Raw genomic sequence first — 18,528 nt, 5'->3', positions numbered from 1 at the left:
GAATTATAAAGTCATGCTCCGCTCGTTAGCGGGAGCCTATTAATAAGGGGGCCGCTCAAGTGATGCCCGGGCGGGCGGGCGGGCGGGCGGGCCCACCACGGCTCGGGTTTAAACCCCGCAGGCCCCGTCGCTGTGTCCGCCCGGGGACGCACGGCGGAGTGGAACCAACCGCGCCCACAATGTCGGCGCTCACCTCTAGTGCCGACATCGCCGCCACCGCTGGCGTGCGTGCGTGCACGCATACGCGAACGCACGCACGCGGCAACGCATATGCCCAGATACATGCAAGGAAGGCGCCGCCCCTTCACCATCGCGCGCGTATACAGTCGGCAAAAAAAATCGCCAAGTCGAGATATTTGGTCAATATTACGGGGAGAAACGAAATTTTTACCACTTCCGCAACCCCACATCAACCCTCCCGTCCTCCTCCACTGTCCAATCCTGTGCCATGGTGATTCAAGGAAAATGTCACCGTTCAGGGTTGCGATTCTCTAATTTTTGTCTTGTTTTTACCCCCCCCCCCCCCCCACCTTATCTCATTTGTCTTGTTTCACATTTGTTACATGCTGTGTAATTATTTCATCTGCTCAATAATAGTTAACAGCTCATTTGGCAAATCCACCGCTGGGTGAATGAATCTCCACACCGAGTGAGTTATGGGGAGTTGTTGGACTTAATGACGCTGGTCTGTGCAGGCGAGTGAAGATGAAACCCTCAGACTGCATCATATATCACTCGCCACCAAAGTTGATTCGTGGCCAAGAATCAAACTCAGGTCACCACCAGGTTCATAACACAGTGCGCTAACCATTGCGCCACCACTCCAAACCAGAGTGTGCATGTAATATTACTTAAAGAGCAAACCTTTTCTACAAACACTGCCCAAAGTGACCGCTTTCATCTTTGTAACGATCACAAAAGGAGTTGTCACCAAAAGCGCCGTTGAGCCACAGATAAGCACGTGCTCACACAGCTGCAAGGGGCCCAGGAGAATACAGCACAGCAAAGGATTACTGAATCCATCCGTGCAGAGCTTTGAGTTTTATCCCCTCGCATGCGTGCGTAGGTTTTACAGGGTCCTCCAGTTTCCACGCACATGAAGCAAAGACACTAATTACCTTGAATATGGTCAAACATTCCAATGCAGAACCCTCCTTAAAAAAAAGTCTTTGAGACTCAGTGACACTTTCCTGTTTAAATAAAATAAATATTTATTGTATTGCACTTATAAGCGCACCTTGAAGGCAATGCAAGGTGGACACGTGTGTTGCAATAATCGGGGCTCACGCAACCAATGTGAAATTTTGGCTATGTCCAGTACCCGTGCAGTGATCTTCAACTCGCGCAAGATGCATACATTTGCATTGCGGCTCTAAGAATCACCGAATCACTCGAGGAACTCGCGTGCGCACAAACAGGTCAGGGGTCAAAAGGTCAAAGTGCATCCCTGCTCAAATAGGCAAAGGGGTGGCAAGCTTTTCAACGAGCAGCGCTGCCCAATTGCGTGGAAATTCCAAATTCCCATGACGAGAGGCATTGCATTCTACCAGGCGACCGACCGCCCGCGGTCGACTGCAGCAGAAGACCGAACGGTGGTAGTCATTTCACCGTCAGCGCAAGGCGACGATGAGCTAAAGCTCAAGCGACCCCCCTCCATGACCCAGAATATGAACTCGCGACCTTCAAACGATACTCTGAAAGAAGCGTCATAGCGCCACGCAGGCAACAACGCACAATCGCGCGCGCAGAAAAACACAACGCACTCCGTAACCATCGCTTTCCGCGCCACCTGTTACCCGGCTCGCAACACCCATCATTTTACCAAGCACCCACCCCAACTGCCCCCCCGACAACCCATCACTAACCCCCCCTGTCTCATAATTGGCCAACGACGGGTACCCCCCCAACCCTACCTAACACCCCCTCCCCGCCGCCACCCCCCCCCCCCCCCCCCATTGCAACCGGCGACGAGCGCCACATTCATCGAGGAAGGACCTTGATGGAGAGCACGAAGAAGCTCGGCACGGTGATATACGCCGCTCCCAAACTCCCATCTCCGCGACCTTGGCGCCGCCGTTAACAAAGTGGACTGGGCCAAGGGGGGGGGGGGGGGGGCCGCGGCCGGAGTGGGGTGCGGCGGTCGGACCGGCTCACTGCTCCCGCTCCGCTCTTACTTACTTATCGACCGGGCCGCGTGAGGAATTGGCCGATATAATGTCCAAATGGATATCCCGAGCCCTGCTTTACGTCTCTCTCCGTGCGACAGCGAGGCAAGCCACCTAACCTCGTGCCAAGTGGACTTTCGCATTTTTTTTTTATTTCCGGCCGCGATGAAGTTGGTGTGCGTGCGTATGTGCCGGCACGACTGTGGACGTCGCGCCAGGGCGGCTCAGCCGGGATGACGTCGGTTAAAGATATTGATCCGCGGCCCATCTCCCGCACTTGAGCTGCGATACTTTTTAGTTTTACCTTGGTTGCCTATAAATGCCGGTCCTCTCGACCTCTCTTTCTCCCAAACCGCCTCCCCCCCCACCCCCCAGCCACCCCTGTGTGTATAAAAAATAATACGATGAAATACAACCTAAATTTTGCGAAATATAGTGCCGCTTTAAGAGCGTTAGGTTTGTCGAGTATGAATTGACAACAGGTGTTGATGTGCTCTTATATACGTATTCCTGTGAACATTTTACACTGTACACACACACTCACGTGATTAGACACACATCATGCACTTTACATATTCTCCACAGCACTCAGTTAAGGGCTGACTTGAGGGCTTGTCTCAGACCATGTGGTATTTGTGTATAAAATAAAAAAAACCCGATGCTTATTATTTGTTCCAGAATTTATGATGCTGAATTAATGCTTCTGTTCAACGCAGGACATTGCTAAATGTAATTAATTTAACGTTCTTGCACGTCCACTTGTGCTGCGTTGTGTTCAAGCTGGGGGTTTGGGGTGCAGCTGTGTAGTTACACAAACACAATGGCGCAACGTGACATTTCCTGGATCGCCAGAAGGCAGTACAGCAAGTGGACTGATCGCCATCTGTTTCCATCTGTGCGGGGATAGAGTGTTGCCCCCTTGCACGCCGTGGGCTCTCTGCGGTTTCCTCCCACTTGTATAAACACTCAATCGTTAATTGGCTGAAAAGACCTTCAAATAAAAACCCAAATGCAGGACCCTCCTGAAAAAGAGTGCTGTGCCTGAGTGTGGCTCGCGAGCACCATGGAGGCCAGCATGGCACACAAAGAGGTGGTAGCAAGCAAACACAAACCAACACACAAAGACAAAGATCACAACCTTCCCCCCCATAGCCTTAACACACTGTAGGGGCAAGTGCTGTTAGCGAGCACCTATGAAGGCCGGAACGGTACACGAGGGGGTGGGTGGCCAACACCACGCCCGGCCGCCTTTGTCTCCCTAGTGACGATGTTTACACATCGCACCAGGTACTCATTTGAGGCTAAGTCGACCTAGGGGAGGCCCAGAACCGGTTCAGATAATCGTCACTGGTGTTGGCCGTGAGCGGGAATCGAACCCGAGTCGCCGGGTTCATAGCACAGCGCGCTAACCGCTACACCACCGCTCCCCACTCACACGTACACACACACATATAGGACACAGACAAACACAGAGAGAGGCAGACAATTATAGACGGGGAGATAATGGGTGTGAATGAGACATACAAAACAAAGACAAATATCCCCTGTATAGCCTTAACAGACTGTTGGGGCAAGTGCTGTTAGCGAGCGCCTATGAAGAAATGAGACATACGCACATGCAGATATATACACATACACACACGATGGACACAGATACACACGGAGGTGAATTCCCGATTCCCTCCAGTTGCTCCGGCCACTGGCGGTCAGTCGCTTCGTGATCACTGTGCTATTGCGACTGCCGTGGTTACTGCTTCCCCGAACTTCACTCATTCATTCCTCCATCCGTGTTGATGCCTCGGCATAGCAGTCTTCATGTTTCGTGTCATCTGCACCGTGTTCAAGCACCACGCTGCAGGCCGCAACGCTTCCCCCTTTCCCGCTTCTTTCCTCGCACTGCTTGGGTGTGGAATATCCTCCCAACTTTTCCCCAGGCTATTGTAACCTTTCTCAATTCAAGAAACGTATTAACTCTTATCTTTGCAAACTATAACAGTGCAGTTTGTTGCTGTCTGCTTGGGAGTTTTTGGGCCTTTGGGCCTGTGCCCAGCAACCCGTATTAAAACATATATATAATACAGAGAGACAAGGGAGACACGGACACGAATTAGACAGATTTGTGGGCAGAGAGAAACTCACCGCCACCGCGATGCGGCCAAGGACGTGCTCAGGGACCGTGCCGTACATGTCCAGGGAGCCCCCTGCACGAGACACGGGCACGAGTCAGCGCCAGCACACCAGCACGCACACCAGTACGTACACGCCAGGCACACGCAAATGTGCACACACGCAACAACAAGACGGACCTCCCTGCAAAATAGCCGGGCCTACTGGCTAAACGGGACCGTCTGTGTGACGAATCACGTACACCCAAACCTGAAACTCAAGCAGCTGCCATTAGCCACCAAATAATGATGCCACCACGGCGCTTGTGCACGGCTACGTGGACTCTGAGTTGGCGAAGGCTCACGATGTGATGGCGATGTCACGAGAACGCTTGTGTCAGCCTAGATGTTCGAAGGCCCTCCCGCTGGCATGAGGTCACGGGATGCAACCCAATGTTAAGGGGTTAACCGAGTGAGATGACCGGGCAATGCTCCACTTCTGCTCCCCACTGTACTTTCGCAACACAGTATTCCCTCATTATCCACGAACTTGCCATCCGCAATTTTGGCTGTCCGCGAATCACATCTGGAAATCTACTCGGCTCCATCGAGAGAGAGACAGATAAATCAAGTGATGAGATAAAGTGATGCGAATGTGATGCGAGAAATTGAGTGAGTGTACATATATACGGACACACACGTCTGTACACCACGTGTCAAATAAAATAAAAAATGCTTCACCGCTAAATCCTTTTCTATAGACATGAACGGTATATGTTCAGGCATCAATAATACTCAATGCCAATCAACAGCAATGTTGTACAGCAACGCATGGGTATTTGTTTAAGTATCAATAACGGTCAATGGCGATCAACAGCTTCGATGTACGGAAAGGCCCTGCGCTTTAAATAAGAGGTTTGTCAACTTTTTTTGGCCACTCGATTGAATCGTCTGGAGAAATACAATTCAGTGTCCTTTATTTAACCAGGCTCGAGTCCACAGAGAGAAATGACCTAGTTTGCAAGTGAGATGATGATGATGATTACAACATAGTGGGGTCTCCTTGAGGACATTTGTCATTTTTTTTTTATTTAGCAGAGGGTTCTTTTGTGCGATTTGGGCTCCCGTATCGGAGCACGTCATGGCATCGGGGGGTCGCGAGAGATGCTCGCTGGCTTGGGGGAGAACCTTTATCCAGCGGTGGAATGATCATGACCGATGATGAACAATGACGTCGAGCACACTTCGCTGTGCGCGTGTGAATACCGATCAAGTGAAGACGCTCATAAATAGCAAAAGGCAAACCAAGAGCGACTCATATTCTTAGTTTTTTCGGTAAAGTCACGTTGAAGGGAAACAACAAAATAATAAAATATATATAAAACAATAAAAAAATTCTCACGACGTTTCGACCATAACTCAAACGGTCGTCTTCAGGTGTGTTGGTTTGCATAAATTTATTTTTAAATGGCGCATTTATTTATTTATAAAAACGTTAGCGCAACGACCGTTTGAGTTATGGTCGAAACGTCGTGAGAATTTTTTTATTGTTTTATATATATTTTATTATTTTGTTGTTTCCCTTCAACGTGACTTTACCGAAAAAACTAAGAATATGAATTACTGCAGTCACGAAAGCTTTAAATCAAAATTCAAGAGCGACTCATCGAGAATTCACCGGCAAGACGGGTACCTATGGATGCCCTTTAAACAAACGGCATCTTTAATCACTCGCAAACAGCTTAGCAAGGAGTTATCCGAGAACAGTTCAGCGAGTATTCATTTATTACATATCAACGATGGATGAGAAAGAAACTCACCGTCCATGAATTCCGTCGCGATGGATATTCTGTTTTCAACAAAAAATGCACCGTAGAAGGCTATGATGTAAGAAGAATCGCACTGTGGGCAAAGGAAACCAATACAATGAACAGAAACACAGGACAGATATAACGACACGTTCACTCCTGTATAATGAGTGCGAGATTTTATTTTTTAATAAACAACTTACACAGGATTAGCGTTAACAATGCCGTGGCAAAGATGGAGAGAACGGCTCACCTTGTAAAGAATGTCCAGCTCTGACATGATCTGCCTTTGGACCTCTGGCGTCACGTCCAACGGAATCACCTGGACGAGGGAGGATTTTTGTTAAAGAAACGCGACTCCACGCTTTACTGGAAATGCAAGCAGACGAGGCCCTCGCAAAAATGAAACGACCATCAGCCCCACGGCCCCTGTGCACTGCAGGTCAAGGGGGCAAGTGGGACAGCAAGGGGGAGGGCGAATATTGTGATAGGGAGAGGGAGCGAGGGGCAAGGCGAGACAGTGGCGATGCACTGAACTCAAATTGAGCGAGTAGGAAACATGGAAGGAGTGTCGGAGACCGAAATGGATGACAAAAACCAATGAGCGGTTGGCGAAAATGAAGAGAGGAAGGTGCAGATGGAGAGGTTGAGACGCTAATGCATAAGGAAACTCAGCGCGTCTTGAGACGTGTGACATACTGTAGCTGGGGGTAGCGGCTAGAGCTAACACTAATTTCCCCGCAGGCCTAACGCAGGCTCAAGAAGGAAAGTTAACCCTCCAGACGCCCGCATTCATTGTGCTGCTTCTTACCAACCGCCCATTAGCGGTAGGTGGAGGGGGGAAACATCGTACTCGCCACACATGTATAACACTTGTTTCTTTGCAACAGCATTATATGTGTGTGTATATATACACACACACTCGTCGAGCTGGAATACGCAGAATTCAAATTCAGGCACGGGGCGGCGGGAAAAAAACCAACGAGCGCTTGCGCTCGCGCGCCACAACCAAAAGCGGCGTGTTCCCGCCGCTACGTCCGAAGGTGTTAAACAAGGGCGCCAGGCCGAGCGCGGTGCGGCGGCACCACCGCCGCGTGCCCACCAAGCGCGCCGTCGCCCGCCACCCCCCCCCCCCCCAAGCCCTCCTCCCTCTACTCTTCACACTCCAGTTAAAACCACCGGGAGAGTAAGGAGCTCCGGCGAAGTCATTTATCACTGCCAAGCCACCGCCGCCGCAGCCGCCGCCACGCGCCCACACACCGCCGGCCCGCTCCAACCGCACGCCTCCCTCCCTTCCACTCGGGGTCACTCTCTTTCCTAGAAGCTCGCAGGAGGGCCCGAGCGTACGGCTTTGGCAAAGCTGCACGCGCGCGCACCCGCCCACGCAATTTCGCACGCTGAGAAGTGGTGCGGGATTCTTACAAGGGCGGGCAGTGATTCCGAGGGTTTTTCACCGTGAGGTTTTATTCTAAACCATTGTGCGCGTGAATGTAAGTTTTATTCTAAACCATTGTGCGCGTGAGTGTAAGTTTTATTTTAAACCATTGTGCGCGTGAATGTAAGTGCAAAACGCAGAGGCGGGAGACAAGTACAGGTGAGGGACGCGAGTACTATGGCAAAGGTCGCCCGTACAGCCTACGGAGAGTGTTGGGGCATACCGCTGTTGTGGCGAGCGCCCATTGAGGCTGGAATATCACACGAGTGGGTAGTGTCGCTAGCACCACGCACGGCTGCCTTCGTCTCCTCACTGCTGACGTTTACCCACTGTACCAGGTACTCGGGACTGATCTCGCTCGTCACAATAAAAATAAAAACCTAATCAACATTAATTCATCAACTCTCTTATATATTGTCCAAATGGTCTCTCATCTCTCGCTCCATCTTTGTTTTCTAAATCTCTTTCACGCAACTCAACTGTGTCGCTATTCTCTCACTAGGAGTTTATCAATCAAAAGGGCCAGGGGATGAGGGGAGGTAAATTGATTTCTCCCTAGGGCCCTCAATGGGCCATCACACACACACATCCACGCCCCCGCACAACCACAAAGAAAAATGCAAAGATCCCCTTGTATAGCCTTAACAGACTGTTGGGGCAAGTGCTGTTAAGGAGTAGCACCTATGAATGGCGGCGCAACACACGAGGGGGCGGGTGGCCAGCACAACTCCTAGCCACCTCCATCTCCCACAGTGGCGGTGTTTAAGCACCGCACCAGGTACTCATTTCAGGCTGAGTTTGACCTAGGGGAGGCCCAGGACCGGTTCAGATAATCGTTACTGATGTTGGCCGTGAGCGGGAATCGAACCCGGGATCGCCGTGCTAGCTGCTGCACTACCACTCCCCAAAGACACACACGCACATTTCCACGGACAAGCGATAGCCAAAGCAACACGAGGACCGGGTAGTAAGTCGACAGTGGCCCTTGCAGATGCTCAATGTCAAATTCTGAAACGTCTACCCGTCCCACACGGAACGCGCAAGGTACGACAAACTCATAATCGCTATTTTGAAACGAGCAGAACAATAAAAAAAAACACGCGAGACAATGTATCTTAAGCAGTATATTTTATAGCCTTTCCAAAGTGCTCTAATTATAAAACTGACAGGATATGGCAGCTCTAACTAAGGCGCTATGGGGCCCAGGTGGTTATCAATAAGGTAAGCTGATCAATGAAGATGGCTCTTCCCCAATTTAATTAAAACTGAATTAACAACCTTGGAATACTGTGTATAGAAATAATTACAAGCATTGGATACACATGTGCACGTGTGCGCGTGCACATAAACACAAATACACTTGTGCACAAAGACAGAGATTTCCCATATAGCCTTTAACAGGCTGTTGGGGCAAGTGCCGTTTGCGAACACCTATGAAGGCCGGTACGGCACACAAAAGTGTGGGTGGCCAGCACCATGCCCAGCCAAGTGGCAATGTTTACACACCACACCAGGTACCGTTTTCAGGCTGAGACGCCCTAGGAGAAGGCCTAAAACCAGTTCAGATAATCGTCCCTGGTGCTGGCCACGAGCAGGAATCGAACTCTTATCACCAGATTGGTAGTGCAACATGCAAACCACTACGCACACACACACTCACATACATACAAAGTCAAACATCCTGTGTAGCCAACACACCCACGTACACCCAGAGAAAAAAGATCCCCCATCGACCCTTTAACCATACTTAAGGCCAAGATCAAGGTCATGAGGTCAACATCGCCTATGCTAGAGCCCAAAGTTGTTGTAAAGCTGACACTCGACTTTCAAGGTCCGCTCTGACATTATCCCACCATCTGGCTTTTGGCACTGGAGGTTGCTTTTAAATGGGTTATCTAAAGCACTTGCATGTCCTTGACATATGGCCAACCTTTCAAAGTGTCTTGCAGGCAACGAGGAACGTGCAAATTACAGACGACGCTCACAACCGGCAATGAACATTACTTCATTCCTCGGCACGTTTAACGGGGAACGGAGAATGCTCTCCATCGCATCAACATAAAATATTAACGGGGTCTTCATGACTGCAGCAGAAGGCAGCGGCAGCGGCGGCAGCACAGTGGCTAAGCGGCGCTGCACTATGAACCTGGCGGGGCGATGTCCGAATCGGGGTCCCGAGCCACGGCGAAGTACGGTCAAACGCCCCACAGGACCAACGCGGTGTGTGGGGAAGCCCTCATTCAGCAGCGGCACTTAAAGGCTAGCAGTGACGCGGCATCGCTTTCGTCGCTCATTGCAGAAGTTCACGGTTCAGAACCTGTGGGCCGCCTTGGTTATTGTTTACTGCCGGTATATTAACTAAACGAACGCGCCGTCCGCTTCACAGCGGACGTGGGGGAATCCGGTCACATCATTTGCAAGAGTCGGCCAATGTGTGCTGGCACAATGTCCAAATTTGTTGAATAACATGCACAACTGGAAAAAAATGGCAGGACCCTCCTAAAAAGAGTCTTGAGACTCGGTGAGGATTTCATGGCTAAAAAAGCATACCGATAAAATAAATAATCGGCAGATGAATCACATTTTGCCCCTGCAACTATCTATAAAAAAATGTTTCTTCAATACAATATTGGGCAAACGTCTTCTGAATAACTCCGGTGACAGCACGTCACCTCGTCTGTTGCCCCTTATAATATGACGAATATCTCTCTCGCTTATTCTAGATTTTCACAAGCTAATCACTCATCCATTTCAATGCTAAATTATATGCTAATTCCTTTGTCAAGGCGCTTTGTTTCTTCTCACACAGCTTAAAGGTCGTGATCTGAGCGTGGCTTTTTCACTCCAGCTCTGTCCTCCAGACAGTCTCGTCCCTTCACCTGATGAAGGCCGCTTGTGTTATGGCCGAAACGTCGTGATTTTTGTTATTTTATTTTTACCGACGTGACTTTACCCAATAGAACCAAAGAGTATCTCTCGCTTATATTCAATTGCATTTGAATGTCATATATACCAACTTATTCTAATAATTCTGAGAATTAAATAAATATTCCAGAAGTTATTTATATACTTCTTGGTAGAATTTAACATTTAGAATGTATATTGTTTGAAAGAAGTTCAACATACATCCATTTTACGAATTATTGAAAAAATGAAGAATTATCATTCATCGCTATAATTATTATTACGAATGAGTAACGAGGAGCGGTGGACACTCTGCCCCATTCACCGTGTCGTGGATCTCAAAGGGACCTCCTTCGTGACCGTCAGCGATGGACAACATCACGACCCCTTTCACCAAAAAACCCGTTTCGACATAAATACGGCATTCCCTCGTTAGTCGCGAGCAATAACGTTCCGGTGACGCTCGTGACAAAAAAGCACATTTCGCGGACAATTATATTGGCCTACGAAAAAAAGAAGCCTATCTTTTTAAGGAATTACCTTAAATACATAGGTGAGGGAGCTTTCAAATATACAGAAGTGATGACAACACACAAATAAATAAAAATGTATTGTAATAAACATGAAGCAAATACGAATAAATATGAAAGTATTAAATAATAGCTTACAAATGAACTTACCTTAAATTATGATGACGATGCTGCACAACAGAATCACATTGTCCCTCGTCACTTTATCTCATCGCGTTCTTTCCCCCCTCTCGATGCTGCCGCATGGAGTTCCAGATGCGATCCGTGGATAGCCAAAATGATTGACGTAGCAAGTTCGTGAAATAACGAAGGAACACCCTAGACGTTCGCTGACATATGAAACGAGCCGCTGATCCCTGCACGACCCACCAATCCCATTTCCAGAGCGCTGGATTACTGGTGTGCGTCGCCATGCCCGGCAGCTCCAATTGCATTAATAGCCATTGTGCTCTCATCCTAATTTTAATTACACTGCGATAAATTAATTGTGGAATTAAAATGTAAATATTGCGGTGGCCGTAATCACGTTGTTAAATAGCACAGATTAAAGAAAAGGAAGCGACATCCTCCCAAAGAGAAAAACAAACAATAAAGCAGGACCATAATACATTCAAACACAATGACATTAAGATAATATAGAGCTAGGAGAGTGTGCAATGGTACAACTGTTGGGACAAGTGCTGTTAGCGAGCACGGCGCACGAAGGGGTGGGTGGCCAACACCACGCCCGGTCGCCTTTGTCTCCCCAGCGATGATGTTTACACACCGAACCGGGTACTCAATTGAGTCGACATAGGGGGAGGTCCAGGACCGCTTCTGATATTCGTCACCGGTGTTGGCCGTGAGCAGCAATCGAACTCGGGTCGCCGGGTTCGTAGCGCAGCGTGCTAACCCGCTAAACTACCGCTTCCAGGTCAACACCGTCACCCACCCGCGATGACCAATGCGATTTAAAGCGATTTAAAAAAAACACTTCCCAAAGGCGTAGGGAGGCCTTCATCCAGTAGGGAAATTGACAAAGGGCAGGATATTATTTATTCTGATTATTCATACAGGAAGTAGAAAAATGTCTAATGATGCCATTTAAACTATACGCGTTGTATATAGGTTAAAACTATATTTAAGTCTGAATACATAAAATGAACGAATCTCTGAGCAACGGTAGCAGCAAAGGGGAGATTCGGCTTTGGCTCGCTGATGAAAGTCGGACGTGCGTTGGTGGGAATCTCTCCGGTGTATGCTTTACCCACCTTTATTGCCATGATCTTCCCGCTCGGGAGGTGATTGGCTCTGCCGAAAACAAACAGCAAACCATCGGACACATTGTCAGCATCGTGATGACAAACATCAGCCTTGTAATGATTCACCCATTCATCGACTCGGATCGATTCTTACGCTCACGATACAAGCGATCATGAAAATTACACGCACGACATGCTCCTTTTGTGTTTTTTGCTAGTCGCGCAATTAAAACTGTACAACCGGGACAGACAAAAATGAGATACAAAGGAAACGGGATGGTAAATACAGAGACAAGGCAAAATATTTGTTTTTTTTTTAAATCTTGAAATGAATGACGATCCTCAATGGGGACAGTTCCTCAAATCGCTGAGCGGGAGAGGGAAGAGTAGACACACGTTTATTAAAAATGCATCTTCAAATGCATGTTGTGGACCGAGTACGGGAGAGCTTAAGTACCTTTCTAGAGACAAACATTTTAACAAGGCCGTTCCGTCAGTCCTTGGGCCCTTAAAACACCCATCCGGGTGCCTTAAAGCATCTCACCGGGGACGTAGGAAAAGGTCAGACTTAGAGAACCCAGTCATAATAACTGTCATCTCTCGACAGATCCGATGGGCATCAATAAACACCCAACAGTGGTCATGTAACGGAGCAAAAAATGAAGATGCATCTCGCATACCAAAGTTGTGCATGAATATACCCCGGCACTTCTGACTCTTTATGAGAAATGAGCAACACTTTTTAAAATGAAACTACACAAAGGTTCCGCATGAAGGTAGTCATTTGAAAGTATTTACGTTAAGTTACTGGGTAAAGCGACAAACATTACATTGATAAAACCTGGGGTATTTTTGTTTTGGTCCAAGCTGATGTCCAAACTTATATTTCCGAGTGTTTTAGGACAGACTACTGATGGACCAGTGATTCTTCAGAAACATTACCTATTGCAAATAAAGCTAGTAACTCTTACTTTGCATCATAAAATAAATTACTCATTTATACAAAGTTCGCCTTGCAGAAAAGTTAATGTTTGGCATTGCACCGAAAGCAAATAATCATGCATAGTCTTCTTAAAGTGTGATAATACTATTTTTTAAAGAGCTCATTTGGTTTTAAATAATTTCGTTTAAGAAAAGACCTACAAATATTGGAGTAATTTTAACGAGAATGCCAATGAACCAAATTCCACTACCATCAAAGGTCATTTTCATGGAATACTGGGACTAAACGCATAACGGCTCAGGAAAGACACAATACGGCGTCCAAACTTTTGAAGGCAAAATACTTTCCCGAAGTTTATCCGTTCACCAGTCGTTTAATTTGGGCTGTCACCACAGCGGCCACAAATACCGTCTTGTCACCACGGCGACCTCGGTATATATGGACGCAGGTCCTCCTCTACCGAGCGAGCACCGAGGCCCCCGGCATGGCAGGAAAGGCCCCGCCGCTGAAGCGGCCCCCCGACACCCAACACCTCGTTTGACGGACACCTTGGCCTCGCCCCGCGCGCGGCCGCAATGAACGCGACTAATCGCGTACAAAGGCCCGATCCGTCGCAGGGCGGGCGGGCGCACGACCGGCCCCACGACTGCCGCACCGCGTTAATCAAAGCCTGTCAGCGTGCCATTGTGCAATTTGCTCCGTCCCGGGTTTCCCCTCCCCTTCCAGACGGGCGACGTCGACGGGCCGGGCGCGGTGTTTGGCTGACGCGCCGCGTTGCAAAGTGCAAGGTTACCGGCGGCCGCATTGTGTCGGCGTGACAGTCGGCAGGCAGGCTCCGCACGCGCCGGTTTAAACTTTCACACCGACACACCCGATCCCCCTTTTATTCCCCCCTTTTTTTTCCTTTTATCTGCGCATCGTTCCGCCGTGGGGAGGGCGAGACCACGTGCGCCTCACTTGCGCTGGTGGCAGGAAGCTGGCAGCCGGCACCGGCCTGGCCCGGCCCAGCCCAGGCCGAGCTCGGCGTTGGCTGTTTTTCTCGTTTGGGCCGAACACGAGACGGGGGAAAAGTGAAGCGTCTGACGGAGTGGAAATGGAAGTGGCACTTTTCTGGCTTTGCTGCTAGTGTCTCGCTTTCTCTCTCTCTCTCTCAGTGCATTTGGCAGCACTCCGTGGTTTGATGTCTCTTTGTTGGAGGACGCTTTATGCCGCGGTTTATCCGAGCCGCGATTCGCAAAAACCTGATGGTACTTAGGGTGACGGGACTTTTGCGAGCTGCCCACAAAAATAGTTAAAAATCCCAATTTTGGGCAGAATCATTCGTGCGCAAAACTGCAGCAGGACAAAAAAGACAAATCTGTCGTGAAAATGTGATATTTAACAACTAGATGTGGCCATAATGTGCGTTCCCTTCAACACATGAATTCGCCGCTTAAGGCATTAGGCAACAACCACATTTGCAACATCTCTTTGTTTGCAGCATGGGCCAGGAATAACATTTTAATTTCAGGAAAAATGAGCACGCAGCACCGCTGTGATGAAAGAAAAGGAAATATCAGACTTCGTCGTTGGATCAAATTACACCGGGGCTGGCAATGCAGCAGTGGCATCTGTACTTAATGAGTAACACAATCGCGAATTTGGCCTAGCACTGCGCAACCCCACCGCCCAGAGATCTGGAGATTTGTCTTAACTCAGGGTCACGATCCTCACCAACAATATATATCACTTTTTTTCTCATTCATACAATCTCATTCGCACCATTGGCCTTCATGAGACGCTAGCCTATAATTTGCATCGAGCCACAACTCAACGCTTGCGTCGCGAGCCTGAGCATAAATTCCATACTCGACGAATCGATGCATCCGTCACGTGCCTGACGATCATAGCCCATCCCCTCCTCCTGGCAAACGAGGACGCACGGGGGGGGGGCATTCGTGCCACCTTGCGTCGCCTTGGCATGCGTGGGCACCTGGGTGGGCACCAGGGCGTAGTATACGCCCGCCCCTCGGTGCGTCCGTGTGGTGGATATCGCCGCGTCCGCTAACGAGCGTCGAGGCGTGCCCGGAGGAGGATCCGCGGCGCCGCTCGGGTTTCACGCCGGGGATGACCCCACCGTGGCCACTACACCGGCTTGTTTGGATTGTACGCCACTTTTAAATTACAGTTAACTGTAAGGGGAGCTGATCATTGGCTACACAAGACAGCATGGCATCGGGTGTCCGGATGGACTACCTGTCCTCCACTCACAGCCACCACGCCCCCCACCCCCGTCCTCCCAGACTCCCTACACGAATGCACCCCCCCACCCCTCCGCCAAACTCCACCGCTCCCTCCTCTTACCTTTTCTCCGCTCTTATGTCCCACACCCCAACTTGATTGTCCGACCGATCCTGCCCGTATATCCCCCCCACCCACCGCCACACCTCCCACTCCTCCGCCCAGCATTCGAGTGAAACTGGATTCTCCTTGCGTGTCTCACGGGGCATCACTAAACGGGTCACTTTCCATGCGGCGACGGATAAACGGGCCCCGCCGAGCACCCCCACCCTCACATGCCCCCCCGCCTCCCCGTGCCTCTGTAAGACAACCCGCTTGTTTACTGCAACTCCTTGATTTACGCCCACAGATAAACCACGGGGGATGCCCGCCGCCCGCCCCCGCCCCATTAATCGGTCATCTGTCTTTCACTTTCTTCTTTTGACGTCCGTGAATCGATAGGGATCCATATCCGAGTGGAGCAAGCATCATAGATACAAGTCAGGGTTGACAGTTTTCTTCGCCGACATAACCAACATGTCCCGCGTGCGTTTTTTTCTTCCTCCTTCACATACCTGCAAGGAAATGTCGTAAGGGTCCCACAATTATGACAATTTAATTACATCATTTATTTGATTTTCGTACACCGGGTAAAAATGTTAATATGCCTAATAAGAGGCCATCCCTGCGCACTGAACTCTCTCTCACTGCGGTAAAATTACCAGAAATGCATCCAATTGTGTCGGATCTCAGAAGCTAAGCGGGTTGAGCCTGGCTAGCATGGAATAGGTGGCCACCAGGGGCTTGCGAGGTGTGGACAGGAGATGGCAGGGCTGAGTGTCAACCCTCGCATGCCTCGTGCCCCCCCCCCCCCAAAAAAAAAGGGCTCAATAAAGCGATTGGCCGAGTATCCCAATTGAGCAGGAACCCCCCGGAAAACGTTTGTGAGACCCAGTTTGATGCTTTAATGGCTAAATAAACAGAATAATTGCAAATATTCTTATTGAAAACAAAATATCAGAGCAGGTTGTATATCCGCTTAGAACAAAACCTGGCCAACCCTACTGCGTCAACCTCTGCTCCGTCCCCCCCACCGCCCCCCCCCCCCCTTTGCCCCCTCCGTCTTCACAATCAGCAGCCAAGCTCAACAGCAACCCGAGCACCGCAGGAGATGCAACGCTTGGCCGGGCTGGACGATAATTTATGCATGGCGGCCCCCACGCTCGTCTTACCGCTCCACGCTCGCTCGCCCGCCCGCCCGCCCCGCGCGTGCCACCCCCCCCCCCATCCATCTGTCCGTGCCGGGTCCCAGGTCCACTATCGATTTACCTGCCCTGTCCAATCTCACTTCTCTGATGGCCTTTTTTTTTGTATACGTCCTTACATTTAATTAGCGTCAGGGACTGTTGTGCGCCGCATTGTTTTATTAACTCCCCTACATTTAATTAGAGGCAGGACCCGCGGCTCGCTTACACGCCACGGTGTTTCTCTCTTTACGGCCTCTCCCACCCCCCCCCCCCCCGCAAAGGATGAACGCTCAGGTCGTGTTTTTTAAAGCCCCCTGCCGCTCCTCCGCCCAGTCGCGAGCCGCGGGCCCGGGCTATCGGGTCGCTCCCGTGTACCGGGAGGGTAATAGTACGCTGTTGTTTAGCCTGCCCGCCGCTCTGTAAAATTAGGAGGATCCCTTACACACCGCTTCGCTGTGTTAATGCGGCTGTACTTATGTGGAAAGAGGCCGAGTCAACGCTGGTGTTTCCTTTTTTCGTTAACTGGCAAGGCACAATCCGATTTGCAGGCTTGGCACGGGCCCTGTTTAACGATTTATATTTTTTGTTTTGAAAACTCCTGGTGGCAATTGGTAAAAAAGCGCCGCCTTACAATAGATGAGTAAGTAGTGATGAGCCGGCAATTTCAGGTATCCGCACTACTTCAGCTGCAGACGATTCGTAGCTGCTCTTCAAAAAAATGGTAATTTCCTAAACGGCTCAGCTACAATAAATTTTAATGTGTTTATTTATTTAAATTATGTATCTTGCCACTCTGCCCCCCCCCCCTCTCCTCCCTAAGCAGGGCCACAAAACACTTTAAAATGAAAAAAAAAATAGAGAGTGCTTGACATCTGGACTCTTTACAAACGCATCAGCGATTGCAAAGCTTCAAGCTGCAAACTATTTTAATCATTTTTATTTTACCAGCTAAGGCCCACTAAGCCGTACAGCTCTTTTTCAGAAGCGACATGGCCACAAATGGTAGCTCAACGAAGTGGCTCATCGCATGGAAATATATAGCGGCCAAATACGTCGATTTTAAATGTGGGGGGAAAAACCGGAGAAGCCGGAGAAATATCCACGCGACCACAACAGGCGTCAAAGGGTCAGGATCGAATCCGCGCGACCTCCTGCAAACCAGGCAAGGGAGATAACATCTCGCCACCACGACGCCCCTGCTGCCGCACGCGGCATTGTCGATGTCGCGTGCGGCGAACGAATGCTCGCTTGCACCCGCACACTACGGCCCTTGCCGTGCCTCTCCCTCGCGCGTTTCAACGTAACGTAGACAACATCGACGCTGGTTCACGCTTCAATTAACGTGTACTTTTTTTTCGTATCATCATTTCTGATGATTATTTGCGACCGTGAAAGCATCAAACGAAGATTGAATTTAAATTGACGGTCATGCAAAACTTTTCTTTTGTATATTTTTGTTGCATTAGAATATCTCCCTACAGACGTCTCATCATCAACAACATCATCACCATCATCATTATTGGCTCTGCCAGAGACCTCGGCTGTTCTCTGCAGCCCGTACTAACCCCCTCCCCGATGCTTCATAAGCTGGCAAAGTCCCAAAAAAAATTGTGAATGTGTAAAAACTATTTGAAATGTTTCAATTTGCTGTGCACACTCCTCCCCTGTTCACGCATTTGTGGGATGTTACAAAGTGGAGAGGTTTGTGTGAAATGTAAATTCACCTTATTAGTAATAAAAAAAAATCAACATCATATATCTGAGCCAGTCATTATTTGGTGGTATTAGAATGTTAAGCATCGACATGTTACATCACAGGACCGTGATAGCAACTGCCTTCAGGATGTCCTCATTTAGTAGTGGATCGGTCATGGCTGATGATGAAACGTAA

The 18,528-nt window shown here is 49.3% G+C and overlaps 1 protein-coding gene across 5 annotated transcripts in view; it reads right to left on the bottom strand.

Moving 5' to 3' along the window:
- The window catches only part of MAP2K5 (mitogen-activated protein kinase kinase 5), a 125,338-nt gene that overhangs the window by 76,233 nt on the left and 30,577 nt on the right, over positions 1–18,528 (bottom strand). For all 5 annotated transcript variants that reach the window (XM_032948491.2, XM_032948498.2, XM_032948506.2 and 2 more), the window contains 4 exons: positions 12,198–12,237; positions 6,332–6,400; positions 6,091–6,172; positions 4,305–4,366 (listed from right to left, as the gene is read on the bottom strand). In XM_032948491.2, coding sequence (XP_032804382.2) covers positions 4,305–4,366; positions 6,091–6,172; positions 6,332–6,400; positions 12,198–12,237 — 253 coding nt within the window. The remainder of the gene's footprint in view (positions 1–4,304; positions 4,367–6,090; positions 6,173–6,331; positions 6,401–12,197; positions 12,238–18,528) is intronic.

The sequence above is a fragment of the Petromyzon marinus genome, chromosome 1, assembly GCF_048934315.1.
Source record: "Petromyzon marinus isolate PM22_M1 ecotype Great Lakes invasive population chromosome 1, UKy_Petmar_22M1.pri1.0, whole genome shotgun sequence".
Taxonomy (NCBI): Eukaryota; Metazoa; Chordata; class Hyperoartia; order Petromyzontiformes; family Petromyzontidae; genus Petromyzon; species Petromyzon marinus.
This window is presented reverse-complemented; position numbering and strand designations above follow the sequence as displayed.